Source organism: Drosophila takahashii, chromosome 2R (assembly GCF_030179915.1).
Source record: "Drosophila takahashii strain IR98-3 E-12201 chromosome 2R, DtakHiC1v2, whole genome shotgun sequence".
NCBI lineage: Eukaryota > Metazoa > Arthropoda > Insecta > Diptera > Drosophilidae > Drosophila > Drosophila takahashii.
In genome coordinates, this window is record NC_091679.1 from 39,040,125 (window position 1) to 39,054,022 (window position 13,898).

The 13,898-nt window shown below is 46.0% G+C and overlaps 4 protein-coding genes and 5 non-coding genes across 12 annotated transcripts; 3 read left to right on the forward strand and 6 right to left on the reverse strand.

Annotated features, from left to right (window-relative positions):
- Positions 1-46: 46 nt before the first annotated feature.
- Positions 47-1,754, reverse strand: Den1 (Deneddylase 1). 2 transcript variants are annotated; one of them, XM_017147253.3, is made up of 2 exons: positions 1,560-1,754; positions 47-1,030 (listed from the first exon to the last, which is right to left on the reverse strand). In XM_017147253.3, exon 2 carries the CDS (start codon positions 952-954, stop codon positions 307-309), a length of 648 nt encoding a protein of 215 aa, XP_017002742.1. In that variant the 5' UTR covers positions 955-1,030; positions 1,560-1,754; the 3' UTR covers positions 47-306. The 2 variants fall into 2 exon arrangements, with proteins under 2 accessions (XP_017002742.1, XP_017002741.1); XM_017147252.3 differs by lacking the exon at positions 1,560-1,754 and adding an exon at positions 1,108-1,262.
- Positions 1,755-1,872: 118 nt separating this feature from the next.
- On the reverse strand, positions 1,873-2,557 carry LOC108061155 (uncharacterized). The gene is made up of 2 exons (XM_017147214.3): positions 2,203-2,557; positions 1,873-2,146 (listed from the first exon to the last, which is right to left on the reverse strand). The coding sequence occupies exons 1-2, from the start codon at positions 2,479-2,481 to the stop codon at positions 1,943-1,945; spliced, it is 483 nt and encodes a 160-aa protein (XP_017002703.2). The 5' UTR covers positions 2,482-2,557; the 3' UTR covers positions 1,873-1,942.
- A 128-nt stretch (positions 2,558-2,685) lies between these two features.
- Positions 2,686-2,757, reverse strand: TRNAH-GUG (transfer RNA histidin (anticodon GUG)). The gene has a single exon. It is a non-coding gene; the product is annotated as a tRNA-His (tRNA).
- A 272-nt stretch (positions 2,758-3,029) lies between these two features.
- Positions 3,030-3,101, reverse strand: TRNAH-GUG (transfer RNA histidin (anticodon GUG)). Its single transcript has one exon. It is a non-coding gene; the product is annotated as a tRNA-His (tRNA).
- A 345-nt stretch (positions 3,102-3,446) lies between these two features.
- LOC108061142 (uncharacterized) lies at positions 3,447-4,363 on the reverse strand. The gene has a single exon (XM_017147200.3). It carries the CDS (start codon positions 4,320-4,322, stop codon positions 3,627-3,629), a length of 696 nt encoding a protein of 231 aa, XP_017002689.2. The 5' UTR covers positions 4,323-4,363; the 3' UTR covers positions 3,447-3,626.
- Positions 4,364-4,610: 247 nt separating this feature from the next.
- TRNAH-GUG (transfer RNA histidin (anticodon GUG)) lies at positions 4,611-4,682 on the forward strand. The gene has a single exon. It is a non-coding gene; the product is annotated as a tRNA-His (tRNA).
- A 684-nt stretch (positions 4,683-5,366) lies between these two features.
- On the forward strand, positions 5,367-5,438 carry TRNAH-GUG (transfer RNA histidin (anticodon GUG)). Its single transcript has one exon. It is a non-coding gene; the product is annotated as a tRNA-His (tRNA).
- A 271-nt stretch (positions 5,439-5,709) lies between these two features.
- Positions 5,710-5,781, forward strand: TRNAH-GUG (transfer RNA histidin (anticodon GUG)). Its single transcript has one exon. It is a non-coding gene; the product is annotated as a tRNA-His (tRNA).
- A 132-nt stretch (positions 5,782-5,913) lies between these two features.
- Positions 5,914-13,368, reverse strand: garz (Sec7 domain-containing protein garz). Of its 3 annotated transcripts, XM_017147235.3 has the most exons (10): positions 12,924-13,367; positions 12,670-12,868; positions 11,626-12,605; positions 10,596-11,570; positions 10,323-10,531; positions 10,028-10,254; positions 8,740-9,970; positions 7,616-8,676; positions 6,998-7,251; positions 5,914-6,938 (listed from the first exon to the last, which is right to left on the reverse strand). In XM_017147235.3, the coding sequence occupies exons 1-10, from the start codon at positions 13,023-13,025 to the stop codon at positions 6,264-6,266; spliced, it is 5,913 nt and encodes a 1,970-aa protein (XP_017002724.2). In that variant the 5' UTR covers positions 13,026-13,367; the 3' UTR covers positions 5,914-6,263. The 3 variants fall into 3 exon arrangements, with proteins under 3 accessions (XP_017002724.2, XP_017002725.2, XP_070070219.1); XM_017147236.3 differs by lacking the exons at positions 5,914-6,938; positions 6,998-7,251 and adding an exon at positions 7,276-7,563 and having other exon boundaries at positions 12,924-13,368; XM_070214118.1 differs by lacking the exons at positions 5,914-6,938; positions 6,998-7,251 and adding an exon at positions 7,276-7,566 and having other exon boundaries at positions 12,924-13,368.
- Between the last annotated feature and the right edge of the window lie 530 nt (positions 13,369-13,898).

Genomic DNA, 13,898 nt, shown 5'->3' on the forward strand with positions numbered 1-13,898 from the left:
ATCCCCGAATGGCGACAGGCGCCTCTTAAGCAAACAAACAGGGCAATTAGAATGCTGAATTCGAGTCCAGTTTGCGAGTAAACAAATCTTTATTTGAAAGACGCAACTCAAAGATTCCTTCTTTTTCTCTTAGTGCCAGGCACTGCTCTTTAAATAAACATAAACAAATTAAAATTAGCAATATCAAGGATATCGTATTCACATATTTCCGGTGGCTTCCTATCAGCAACCTCCATTCTCCAACGATTTACATATGTAATTTGGTCACTTAAAGCTACTGTGGGTGGGGGGAATCCCCTGGAGAACCTATCCCTTGCCGCCCAGCGACAGGATGAGCTTGAGCAGCTCCGTGCGCTTGGCCTTCACGGTGTCGATGTGCAGCGAGGGCAGACCCTCGATCACCTCGTACCTGTTCAGGTAGTCGGCGATGTGGTCGGTCATGCAGATGACGTGGATGCCGCAATCGTAGCCATTCGCCTGCTGCAGGCAGCGCATGGGCCGGAACTTGGCCTGGCGGACTCCTAGGAGTTCCTTAATCTTGTTCATCAGCTCCACAGAGTTCCCGGTGTTATTGTTGCCATACGAATCGAAGTGATAGAAGGTCTTCTCCGGTCGCGAGAAGACCAGTAAAGACCAATGGGTTCCGCCCGCCTCGAAGCTATCGTTGTCGTTCAGGGCGAAGAAGATGAAGGGCTTCCCGGTGGCCTGATTCTGGTCGAGTAGCTGCTCCAGCTCCTGGTCGTCCATGTACTTCATGCACTGCGTCACCTCGGGAGCAATGAAGTGCAGATCCCCGTTCGTCTTGTACTTCATGTGCGACAGGTACTCGTAGTAGAAGCTCAGGATCTGGTCGTTCAGCCAGTGGGGTCCGTGGAGCAGCTGGACATCGGACATCCGCAGGCAGGAGTCGTGGAAGGTCAGCGAGATGGGATCCGCCTTCGAGTTGCTGCCCATTTTGGGGTGGTAGTTGTGGCTGAACCTCGGGCGCCGCGAATTCGGATTTTGGTTCTGGTTCTGGCGAGTATGTTGCCTGGAGAAAATATATGTGTGTAAGTAAATTGTTTTAAATGTCTAGTTTTTTGTAATGCTAGAAAGGTGATTTGTCACCTCAGTATTTTCCTATCTTGGGGCAGCATTTTCACGTTCTGATCTGCTTAGAAATTCGGCTGAAAAGAACTTTTCCGGCCTTTCAATTCCGGCTAAAAGCTAAAACAACTCTAGCGTTTCAAAGTCAACGCACGAATGAATGACGTTTCGGCTTCCTTTTGCTTTCCCTTTCGTTTGCCGGCCGGCATTTGTTGTTGTTGCTGCTGCTGCTGTGGTTTCGTAGCTTTCAGCAGTTGGTCACTCAAAGAAATGGTTTTTTAAAAGCAAAATAAATCCCACTAAATCTTAAAATTAAACAAATCCAGATTTGTGTGGAATTTCCTAAAAGAACGCAATTTGTTTTGGTTTCTAGCGGCGAAAGTGCCTAGCAAAACAAAAGGCAAGAAGAGCGGTAGCAGAGAGGGTGGGTACAGTGGGTGGTGCGCGGGGGCGGTGGCGCTCGTTTCACTCACCACGCAAAATGGCTTCCCCTCGATTTCGTGACCTCGCTATTTGTCCTTGTCTTGGACACTCCTCGAGTATTATCATTTATTTGGCTGTTTGGCAGGCGATTAACTTGAATTTACCAACTGATATTTTCACTGATTTATCAAATTACACAACACTCAGAAACTTTTTTTCCGCTACAAAATATAATCGTTGCGTCTTCTTTGCTCTTCAGTTTCGCCTTGGGGCTGCCAGACTGCTAAACGACTCGATCTGGCAACCCCACGCTTTAAATTTTAGTGTTGGATAAAGAGTGTGTTATTTAAAAAGGTATAGAAATATTTTAAAAATATTTGTATTATTTATTTACTTATAATTTATTAACATAATAATATATATTTGCATTTCCTCAACACTTCTTGCATCTAGGACTATAATTATCAGGACAAAGCAGTCTTTCGGTCACGTCTAATTTGGCTGTAGTATCAAAATCGGTTTGGCAATTATTTTCTGAAGAGGTTTCGCTAGTTTCGGGAAAGGGAATATCTCCATCTGCAGGATTCCAGGTGCCTCCTCTCAACTGCTCATTGACCCACTTAAGTTGCTTGTTTATCTAGGAAATACTCTATTTGAAGCCATTTTAAAATTGTATAGGGGAATATACCCTACCTTTTCAACCATCTCCTCGTCTCTTTCGCAGGTAAATAAATTTGCCGTAAAATGATATATATTCGATGGCTTGGCCTTAATCGCCTCAGTTGTAATAACTCGAATTATGGCTCGTATCTCTGGATGGCGTTGCAAGTATGTCCAGTCGTCCTTGCGGATGTTTCGCGAAATATTTCCTATGGTCTCATAAAATTTGGACACATTTTCGTTCAAGTTCTTTGCATGACTGTTGTCAGTGTTTTCAGTTTCCTCAACGCTGGACGTTTTTGTAAAATCCATTTTTTGGCCAGAAATATATGTGTTTACTATTTAGAAGTTTACAAAAGGTTGATGTGTTTATGGACAGGACATAAAACTCTATGATTTATGCGACCTTAAAAATTGTACAGCTGAGGAAATGATTTTTAAGGAATTAAAATCTGGGACACATTTGATTAAAAATAAAAAATTCCCCCGACTCCGTGACAATGCATATTGCAGCATTGCCGTGACCAGGATTCGAACCTGGGTTACCACGGCCACAACGTGGGGTCCTAACCACTAGACGATCACGGCTACGCCGGGTTGTTGGAAGTACCTTTCCAAAAACCGACCAGGTCACCTATTGGTCAAGATTGGTCAATAAAAATATTAGAAAGTACTTACAAGATCTACATTGAAATTTACTTATATTTAAATTAATTTCACGATGCGATGGAAATATTTTATGTTAAGGGGTAGTATTCTTTAGTATAAATATTACTATTACATTTTAAATTATCTTAAAAAAAAGGTTAAAAATAAAAAAAAAAAATTACCCAACTCCGTGACAATGTTTGTTTCAACATTGCCGTGACCAGGATTCGAACCTGGGTTACCACGGCCACAACGTGGGGTCCTAACCACTAGACGATCACGGCTACGTCGGGCGTTGTCAAACCGCGGCCAAATGACTGTTTTCACCGCCATGCGCAGAAAATCACAACAAATCAAAGTTTTGCGCATACTGAAGTATTTATTCACAAAGATAGGAACAACAAAATTATATTATTTAAAAGATTGTAATAAAAAATTACTTTCTCAAATTATACTTACGTTTCAAATAATGATACAAAAAACATCTGAGGTAAATCTCACAACTTTATTTAAAGTAGAATTAAAAGAGAAAGCATTGTCTTTAAAATATCAAAATATATTTATTAATGGCCATGTTCTTTGAGGCATATTGTTCATTTCTTAATACTAATAATAACTCTTGGTACCACTAAGTACAAATGTATTTCCGTTTCATCTTTTATTCTCGTTTACAGAATGTCAGTGCTTGCTTAATTTTATGTTTATACAAACTAAAGTTAGATAATTCTGCAGTAGTAATCGAATATATCCATCGTTTTTTCAGTTCATTACAAATCAAAAGATATAAATCTAATACATAACAAACTGATTTAAGACTGAGGATTTTGGGATTGAACAACTCCCTTGGTGGATCCTTTCTGGCTGCTGGCTGAGGTGCTTGGAAGAGCATAGATGGAGGGCCCCTTCGCCTTCCGCTTTCCCCGTTCCTTGCGCTGCTTGAGGCGCTCCCGGAACTGAAGGCGGAGCGTATCCATGGACGTGTTGAGGGTGAAGTTCATGTCCGGCAGTTGGTAGGTGGCCAGGAGGAAGTTGCAGCGCACCCGCTCGTTGGCGATCCGCTTGATGAGTTCCTGCATTTCATCGCTCTGCAGAAGGTTTCTAATGGCCGTGTTAGCCTTATCCTGCGAGTCTGTGGGGTCCTTGTTCAAATTGGATTTCTTGGAGATCTGGGATTCGGCACCGCCCTCCCCCAGAGCAATCGACTCGAACTGGAGGTCAGGACTAATGCGCCTGGCTCCCTGCTGGCTCTTCCGAGCCCTATTGCGTCCTGCTTTACCGGATACATCTGCAGCACTAACAGGAGATGTGTTTGTCTTGTCCGAGGAGCATGGAGATGTTGAATCCGGTTCCGTCTTAGCGACCTTGGCGGCTTTAGGGGTGATTTCGTTGCTTATCTTGGCTTTTGCGCCGGCACTTCTGGGGGGTGTCTCACAGCGTTTCGGAGGCATTGTTTCGTCAACCTCACTCGAATCGGAATCTATTTCAATGGCCTTGTAGCTGCTCATGTTTCGTATTGCTCGTGCAAAAAAATCAGCTGGAAAATTCAGTACTCGAAAACGACCACAGAGTGTTGTTTAACGGAATATATAGCTGGCGCCATCTGGTGTTCGATTCGTTTTTAGCTTGGTTTTTTTTATATAAAGAAAATGATTAATTGTAATTGAAATTACTTTTAAAAATGTTTTTATTACTCTTGAAGATATAACAATTAACGGAATTAGTTTAATTGGTCGTTCTGCAACCCTTTAGCTTAGATTTGGTTTCTGGTCGGCCTCGTTCAACACCCCGTCGTAGCCGTGATCGTCTAGTGGTTAGGACCCCACGTTGTGGCCGTGGTAACCCAGGTTCGAATCCTGGTCACGGCAATGTTGAAATAAACATTGTCACGGAGATGGGGTTTTTTATTTTTTTTATTTTAAATCAATAACAATAACTGCCTAAAAAATACAGTGAAGCTTACAGTACAAAAACCAATACATATCTACCAAGAAAAAAACTATCTTCAGAAAAAGTCCATGTTTTTTTTCTTTAAATATTTATGTTTGTATATTTTTTTAAATTTTCCTGGAGATATTGTTGGAGTGCTCAGCAAAAGTCCTTTCTTTGACCTACTCTAAGGGATTTGAACAGAATACCTAGAAAAGGATTGTTACATTACATTACAAAGCGAATTACCAATGCTCTCAATAAAACAAAATTGCAACAAAATTCAATGTATTGAAGTTCAATAGCACCTCTAAAAGTGAAAGGCACTCGACACGCCTAGTGAAAGGCATCCATCAGATCATGAGTTGTCTAACGATTAACCAGCTCATATTTTTAAATTGCGAAATATTATTATCATTTTCTCTTCTATAAGAAATAATTACTTTAAAAATACCTATAATTTATAAGCCACTGCCGAAAACTTTAAAAGGAGTGATAAATAAAACAAATCTTTTTTTTAACAATCTACGCTATTTATAGCCACGCCTGATTTTTAGGGTTGAAGCTTCAACTGGTTTCTTTCGAAAAAGTCATTTGGCAGCCGTTCGACATCACCCGATGTAGCCGTGATCGTCTAGTGGTTAGGACCCCACGTTGTGGCCGTGGTAACCCAGGTTCGAATCCTGGTCACGGCAATGTTGAAACAAACATTGTCACGGAGTTGGGTTTTTTTTGTTAAAATTTTTTTTTTAATATATTTTAAATTTTGTGGTAATATTTTTATTAAAAACTCTGACATTATCTCGCTCATCATATATATTCACATCGTCAACTTGATTTTTTTAGGGTAGTATAAGTAGATTTTAATGTAGATCTTGTATGTACTTTCAATTTGTTTATTGACCAATCTTGACTAATAGGTGACCAGCTCGGTTTTTGGAAAGCCTCGTCCAACAACCCGACGTAGCCGTGATCGTCTAGTGGTTAGGACCCCACGTTGTGGCCGTGGTAACCCAGGTTCGAATCCTGGTCACGGCAATGCTGCAATATGCATTGTCACGGAGTCGGGTAATTTTTTTTTAATTTCAATTTGTCGATTCAGTAATCGGCTTTTAATCATTAATCTCCTTAAATTTTAGATAACTACCATTAAGATAAATCTTTGCATAATTTGTTTTATAGATTTTTAATTTTGATTATTTACAATTTGCCTCTTTGCATAACATACAGAAGATATAATTATTTATTTATTATAAATTAAACTATTTGCATTACTAAAGCTTATAGGGTTTTCTGCTGGAAATTGCATCTGGATCTGTGATTTAGAGTTGTTCTTCGGTTAGCATAATAGACACGCGCCCGGGCGGAATGTATTTCCACTTTAGTTGGGGGAGGCATAAATAACAAGAAACAAATTGACACAATTTTATATTATTAACTACAAAGATAGCCCTTCTCTACAACACGGGGTACAAAATAAAACGGTCAGGTGGCTTGAAAATCTCCTCCAACACTCCTCCTCACTGCTGGCCATAGAGCAGCTCCGATCCAGGTGGTATGCTACTGGGATCCACATTCACATTAAAGTAGTTGGCTGGCGTGGCAACGGCGGGAAATGCAGTGGCCAATCCGGGGCCACCCTGCTGGTGTTGCTGTTGCTGCTGCTGGGGATTCTGCTGCAGGGTTAGGTTGTAGGGATTTTGCACATATTCCTGATATATGTCGGCTGCAGGCACAGCTGTTCCACTTGCCGCCGCCGCCGCCTGAGCCTCATAAACAGGCGCAAAGCTATGCACAATCGATGCCTGCGGCATTTTGGGTAGCGAGGGATAAGCATTTCCGGCCAGCAGATGACTGATTGGCACATTGATGGCAGGATCGCTCGTTTGAGCGGGCAACTGTTGCTGCTGCTGGGCCTGATATTGCTGGTAGTACTGTTGGTAGAGCAGTTGCTGTTGTTGTTCCGCTGTAGGTTCCGATGCCATGGGCACTTCGATAGCGTAGCTATTGTACGTATTGTTGGTGGTAACAATGTTTGTCTGGTGCACAATTGGAACCGACTCTTGTGGGCTGTGCGTGGGCGATGGGGAAGTGGCCTGCACAGCAACAGCAGTTGCCTCATTCACCAGATCCGGCAGCAAAGTGCTGGGTTGCAAGTCCGTTGCTGCTATCTGCTGGGGTGGAACAATCAGGGGCTGTAATGTAAATAGAAAAATTATTATATATATTACATTTATTTTCTTTAAAATCCCACCTGAGCAAATACAAAGCTGGGCGGCTGCTGCAGTGCATCTGCCATGGGTGGCTGCAGTATAATACTCCTCCTCGGCGATTCCACAGGCGAACCCAGTGTGGGCGTAACGGCCAGCGGAGTGGGTGCACTCACAATCAACTCGTTGGATATCTGGACTTGGTTGGGCAGAATGGCCACCGCCGGCAACTGTTGCTGTGGATTGGGAGCCACAGCTGCCACAGGAGCTGGGTTCGTTAGGGTCTGAGCACGCTTGCCTGCAAGATTAAGCATAAGCATAATCACCATAACTAATTTAATTTGTATAAAAATATATAAAGACAAGAATGTTAATCGGGAAGTTGAAATGAAATCAAGAACTATTCAATTCTTCTTGGCAAGTCCCTTGAGCACCTTCAGCTTGGATCTGAACTTGGCCCAGGGTTTCTTGCGCTGCTTGGCTGGAAGGGTCTCACTTTTGGCCGTGGCCAAAGCGGAAATCTTGGGACTAAAACCATAAAGCGGCAGGGTCAGTGAAGAGCCATATCTAATTTGCGTAAAGTCCAGCGAGATCGCTGGAGAAATTACATCTGCTGGTAGGTTGAGAGGTTAGGGGAATTCTAGAACGACCGCCACACGCACCTTCATCGTGGAAGAGCTCCTCCTTGAGGTTGGGCAGAAATTCACCGATGCGCCGCCAGGTTAGCTCCCAAAGGGCCTGCTGCAGACTGCCGTCCTGATTGTGGAACACTCGCACCGAGTGCATCACCAGCAGCATGTTCTTCAGTATCTCCTGCATCTGTTCGGACAACGTATCCGATCCCACCTTCATGAAGCGTTCAATGTAGTCCAAGATGTCCAGCCACAGCTCGTTGAAGGCGTTGCCCAGTTCAATGAGTGTGGTGAGATGTTGCAGGAAGACCTTGGACATGATGGTGGCCGTCCGAATGCGCGACTCCTCGAGAAGAGAGGCGTCCAGCTGCCCCGAAGCACTGCTCTCCGGCAGCAGTTCGTTCAGGAGGGGAAACAGAACCTGGTGGAAGCATGAGCACCATTCCGTCCCGGACAAAGTCTGCAGATCGTGGACCAGCAATGCCCGCTGCTGCAGGCACGAGATGGCATGCGTGCGCACCTCTCGCCGCCGATCCATGGCCAGCCTGGCGATGCCCTGCAGCAAGGGACACCAGCCTGGTGCCCACAGAGCTGCCGACTGCGGCACTGTACATCCCTCCTCGGCCCACCAGCGGAATATCTGAGCAGTCCGCGTGTACAGCGTGTACATGAGGTCCAGCAATTGAATGGACAACTGTTCGTAACGCTGGGCCAGATCCTCCTGCTCTGCCGCATTTCCCTGACCCTGGCTGTCGCTCGGGTCTCCGGTGAGAAGGGTAAGATTGCTACTCGAGGCGGAAGAAGCCAATCCCGGCTTGCGATCGCTGCGCTTCTTGGAACTCTTTTGTTTGGCTGCAGTCTCGAGCTTTCTGCGCTGACGAATTCCTCCATCCCGGCAAGCCTCCACAAAGATGCGAATGCAACGAACGCAGGCCTCAAAATTGTATGGCGTAATGTGGGCTACGCTGCGTACGATGAAGGCCAGTGAGTCCCAGCACTTGAACAGAGCGAAGGGCGCGTGGTCCAGTAGCTGGCAGCTGTAGACGAGCGTATTAACTGGAGGAGAACTTGAGCTTGGTGGTGATTGGGGTCTGCGAAAAAGAAACAGAAATATTATATAATTTTCAAGCTATATTTACTTAGTTAAAACTAACCTGGAGGCCGTAGTGAGTTCACTGTCCTTGTTGTTCACCAGAATCCAGTTCTCGGCACTTGGACTGGGTGCATTAGGTGCTGCAGATGCCTTGGTGAGCTCCGAATCGGAGGTGTAACCGCGCTCTGGCACCGCGGAGGCGTCCTCCTCGCCACTCAAAGCGCCATCCGACTTGGCACTGCCATTGGGCGGCAGTGGCAGCTGGGTATCATCGTAGCTGGGCGGCACAGCTCCGGCGCCCACGCACTCAAGCAGATTGAAGATGATCTGCCAATCCTGCTCGGAATGGATGTTCTGGGCCGAGGTCTTGAGCAGTTCGTAGATGCCAATAGAAATCTGTTTCGAGATGCGCAACAGCAGCGCAGGCTTCAGCATAAGTAGCATCTTGAGGGACTGCAGGACAATCGGGCAAAGCTCCTCGTTTCGCATCAGATAGATGGCCAGTTTGAGGACGGCCACAATGCAACGGTTGAGCAGATAATCATAGCCACAGGAGGCACTTCCCATGAGCAGGAGGTACATCTGGTCTCGCACCGCTGGCCACAGCGGAATCATGCGATCCCGATTGTGGACAACAATCTTCACGAGAAACTCCATCCAAAAAACAGTTTGATCCTCGGCATAGGGTAATCCAATTGATTTGTGACCCTGCGGTGCCTTTAGAAGACCCAGAACGCATTTCAGCAGCTCCTGCAGCGACTCCAGTTGCACAAACTTTGATTCCTGCAGCATTTGATCCAATTGGCATTCCCTGATGCACTTTCTTCCCAGCTTTATAAAGTCCTGCTCCTCGTAGGTTGGCTCTCGCTGACCCTCTGAGCTGATGAAGGAGTACAGGCTGGAGAAGAGACCAGATTCCTGTTTCTCGCGCGGCTTTTCCACGATCAACATGGCCTTTCCGTTCGCCTCGCAAAAGTCTTCAACTTCGATCAGTGCTTTCGGTAGCAGTTTGAGACGGAAAAGCTGGAGATATAGGTCGAGGATGTGCTTCCAGCTCTCCCTTAAACAGTCGCCATAGTCGTGCACCAACATGAAAACCGTTCTCATGGCCTCCTGACCCTTGGCATTCAGCCCAAAGTTCACTGCCTGCTGTATTTCATTGTTTGCCGGAGCGGGCTCATGCTGTTCCACGCTGCTTAGCAGCGTTGTGAATTTGCAGAGCGTCAAAACGAGGGCATCAAAGTCCGAATGTAGATTATAATGCGCCGATATGGCAGCGGATTTGCTGAAACCTGCAAGGAATTGGTTAGGTAAGAAATAGAAAATCATTTAATGATATGTAAGCTCACCTGCCAGAGTTTTTTGATACCCCGATTCAGTGCTCTTGTCAAACATAAAGCTAAGAGCGCTGAGAGAAGCGCCCCACACAATATTGAAGATCTCAACGTCGTAGGAGGCATCGTGGACATAATGGAAGTGGCCAGCATGGGTGTAGCCTCGTCGAAGGAGCACCTTCCATTGATAGTTTTCTCGCACCAAGCCCGTTTGCTCAGCTGGCATAACGATCTCTTCGTTCCTTGAATAGATTCACCAAAGGAAATTAGCAATTGGAGACATATAATATATACAATATATAAAGCTCACTTAATGGCATTAAAGACTTGAGCCAACATTTCCTGATCGAAATCCTCGCCGCCATTCAGACCACGCAAATTCTTGGTGAAATCCTCCAGCGTCATGGGAACATTCAGCCGCTTGGCATTGGAGTTGTGCTGATCCATGTTCAACATAATGATGGCATAGGCCAAGCGGAAGGCCGCATCCACATTGGCAAAAGGATCCTGGTTTTGTGTCTGAATTGAGAGATACAAAACAAATTAATTAAAAAACCTACTCTATCTTATTAGAAATACCTACATGCCAATGATCGGAAAAGTGTTCCAGCACCAGGAAGATCAGCGGAGCCTCTCCAGGCAATCTGAAGGTCTCCAGGTAGAGACGCAGCGCTTGATCCACTCGCAGACCAGTAAAATCGAACGAGTCCACAAAATTAATAAGAATCTTCGAGTCTACGTTCTTCTTTTTCGAGATATACTCTCCAATCATTTTCTTATCCAGTCCGGGATTCTCGCGTAGAAACAGGGCCACCTGCATGGGATCCAGCTCGGCATTTAGGATGCCATGCTCCTGAAGGTACTGGATTCCCTTCTCCGGACGCTGATTAAAGCGTTCTGTTCCCTGAGAAAGCAGGCGCTTTTTCTGCTTGACTTTGGCAAGCTGTTCCGTGGTTATGCCCACGCTACCATCTCCGCCAGATCGCAATCGCTGTGAGCTGGCGTTTATAAAGCTGGCTATGTGTTCAACAGGCTCCTCTAAAGCTCCACTATTTCCAGAATCGATTACGATTCCCTCCAATCCGCTGTTGTGTCGCGAATGGCGACTTCCGCCGGTTGCTGGCGCAGCTTCTGGCAAAGATTCCCTGTTGTTGCTGTTCTTGGCCGCTGCACAATTCCGCTCGATGCTGTCAATCACACTGATGAGCGCATCCATCGATATAATGTGGGTGCTATACACCGCATTGGTGGCCGACAGCGTGTACTTGCTCAGCAGGTTGGTCAGACTCTCGAACATATCCGTGCAGTACAAATCGCAATCGTAGTTGATGTACAATTCGGTGACGAAGCCGGGAATGCGCCATAGCTGGAGAAGATTGTCCAGAGCCAGTTCACGCATTTCGTAGGGCGTCTTGGGATTGTCGCTGGCAATGATTTCGCTCAGTTTCCTGAGGTAACCCTCCAGCTGGAATTTCAGATGACCGCGAAGGGATTCGAAGAGCAGGAAGCAGAGCTGCAGATCGGCAGCGAAGATGCTCAGGCGCTCCGAGCTGAGAAGCTGTAAAGAATAAATAGAGTTAGTGCCAGGATAATAAATATATATATTTCCTTACCGATATCAAGTTCCTACACATATTATCCTTTACCAGCTCCAGTAAGCCCTCATACTTTCCAATATTATCGGCAGCCACCTCGAAAGCCACTGTGAGCAGGCTGAGGCCCGTGTGTATCATGCTGTCCGTGTTCTCCATATTCAGGGGATCGCAGAGTATTATGAGGAAGCGGAACAGCTCGTGGATGAAGGGCAGGCCGTAGGGCGAGAGTGGAGCGGCATCCTGATCGGTGGATTGCTGGGTGAAACGAACGCCAACCGAGTTGATGTACTCGCTGCTGTTTGCCTCGGCCAGAGAGCTGGTTTCTTCGTTAACTTGGCCCTCCAGCAGGGGTTCTGAGTCAGGCGACTCCACTTGAATGACAGGTGCCTCGGAGGCAGTGGTTTCCTCTTCCCCCGCACTTGCAGTGGTGGTCGGTGTCTGCGTAATCTTGCCCTGCATGTCCAGAATGTTTCCCGCTGGACTGGCGGGCGTGGTGGCCAGTATAGGTGCCTTTAGATGGCCGGGAACCGCTAGATTAGCAGATTGCGGTGTCTGTGGAGGCTCCTCAACGGTTGAGGATTTTCTGGGAGCAGCTGGTGCCGCCGCCTTCCGTTTGAGTTTCTCCTGAGTGGCGCCACTGGCAGCATCTCCAATGGTGAACCTTTTCTGCAGCATGGTGTCACTGCGCTCCTCGGCAAACTGAGGCAGACGCATGAAGAACAGAAGCACCATGTCCTTGAGCGACTGCTCCGCCGAACGACGCAGTAGCTCACTCAGCCGCGTTTCAAAGCAGATCTTGAAGCAGCTGAGCATCACCTCGCACATGGATTCATTGCTAACGGCGGCTCCCTCGGGACTCCGGATGAGCGTGTGCAGCACCTCGATCACACGCATAAAGGTGACGCTATCGGAGGATTGATCGGTGCCCATGAAGCGGGCATGTGTGACCGCATCGGCAATGCGCTCCACAATGTCCGGCAGATTTGGAGATGTGGGATCTACGGATTGATAGTTTAATATATGAGGAAATGCCGGTGGAAGATATAGTATATAGCAACCCACCTATCAACCCGTATGACAAGAATTTATTAACCGAGGCCAAGGCCAGACTAGTTAGAGGACCCGTGGTGTCCGCCGTGCGAATCACCTCCAGAAACGGAGCCAGGAACACCTGCGGCTCGATGAGGCGCAGATCCTCGATGCGATTCAGCTCTTGCTTGAGGTCAATGAACAGCTTCAGCAGCGAGTCCTTCTCGTCGTCCTGAAAATAGGCCATAAGTTAACTAATCCTATCAAGCATTAGAACTATTAGTTACCACGTAGGCGGTGGCATTCCATCGCGTTCCACGTCGCATGGCCGTCATCAGGGTGGCCATCTCGCCCCGCACCACGTAGATCCCATTGCCCGGCAGCGCCATGGTGTCCGGTTGGGGTGCTCCTCTTCGGGATCTTCGAGGGAGCAGCTAGTTGGCTTCCAGAAAATTGCAGCTTATGTGGGGCAGGGCAGCTCCTCCTCGCCGTCGACCTTCGCATATGTTTTCGGCCCACTCGCCACTTGCCCGCTCGCAGTCGCACTCTCACGCAGCCTCGCACGAATCGCGGCGCACTCCCTAGTTGCGCATCTCGCGGTAATCCTAATTTATTTAGACTTGTTAGCTGCTAATTTTTGGTGACGTTTACGTGTCGTTTATGTTCTTCTGTGCAGCCCGAATATTTTGCACGAACGTCTTCCAACACCGCGGCAGTCGGTCGCTTCGCAGCACTGGCACTAGCGGACATGCCAACTCGATGCGTTTATTTCGAAAGCTTATTAATCGATTTGGAAACAGAAAGGGTTTTTCAAGTAGAAGATCTAATTTTTCTAAATTTTTCATAAATGTTTAGTAACTATTAGATTAAAGAGGTTTAATATTTTAGGATTTTTCAAGTAGAAGAATTACTTTTACTAGATTTTTCGTACATGTTTAGTAACCATTAAATTAGACTTAGGCCCGTTTTCTCGCCCGTTTCTTAGATTTAAAGTAGGGTTAAAACAATGATTTCCCATACGATTTCAAGGTTTTAACCCTACTTCAAATTTAACAAGCGGACGAGAAAACGGTCCTTAATCCAAAGAGGTTTAAAATTGTAACAACTATGTTGAATTTATTATATTACCAATACTGTACGTGTTATTTACTTTTAAATTGAATTTCGAAGGTTTTCTTAGACGGTAACTTACAATGGAAATAAAATTAAACGTGGTTTTAAGTATTAGAAATGTAAAAAGCAATCAAAGCTGTTTCATACCT

What these genes read in the sequence shown, in the direction of transcription:
- LOC108061142 (XM_017147200.3), bottom strand. Translation starts at nt 4,322, where the DNA reads ATGAGCAGCTACAAGGCCATTGAAATAGATTCCGATTCGAGTGAGGTT.
- Den1 (XM_017147252.3), bottom strand. Translation starts at nt 1,136, where the DNA reads ATGCTGCCCCAAGATAGGAAAATACTGAG. An exon ending in CAAGATAGGAAAATACTGAG is followed by an intron (nt 1,031 to 1,107) that starts GTGACAAATCAC and finishes TATTTTCTCCAG; the next exon opens with GCAACATACTCGCCAGAACC.
- garz (XM_017147235.3), bottom strand. Translation starts at nt 13,025, where the DNA reads ATGGCGCTGCCGGGCAATGGGATCTACGTGGTGCGGGGCGAGATGGCC. An exon ending in CAAGTCTTTAATGCCATTAA is followed by an intron (nt 10,255 to 10,322) that starts GTGAGCTTTATA and finishes AATCTATTCAAG; the next exon opens with GAACGAAGAGATCGTTATGC. An exon ending in CCAGCTTTGTATTTGCTCAG is followed by an intron (nt 6,939 to 6,997) that starts GTGGGATTTTAA and finishes TTTACATTACAG; the next exon opens with CCCCTGATTGTTCCACCCCA.
- LOC108061155 (XM_017147214.3), bottom strand. Translation starts at nt 2,481, where the DNA reads ATGGATTTTACAAAAACGTCCAGCGTTGAGGAAACTGAAAACACTGAC. An exon ending in ACGAGGAGATGGTTGAAAAG is followed by an intron (nt 2,147 to 2,202) that starts GTAGGGTATATT and finishes AGTATTTCCTAG; the next exon opens with ATAAACAAGCAACTTAAGTG.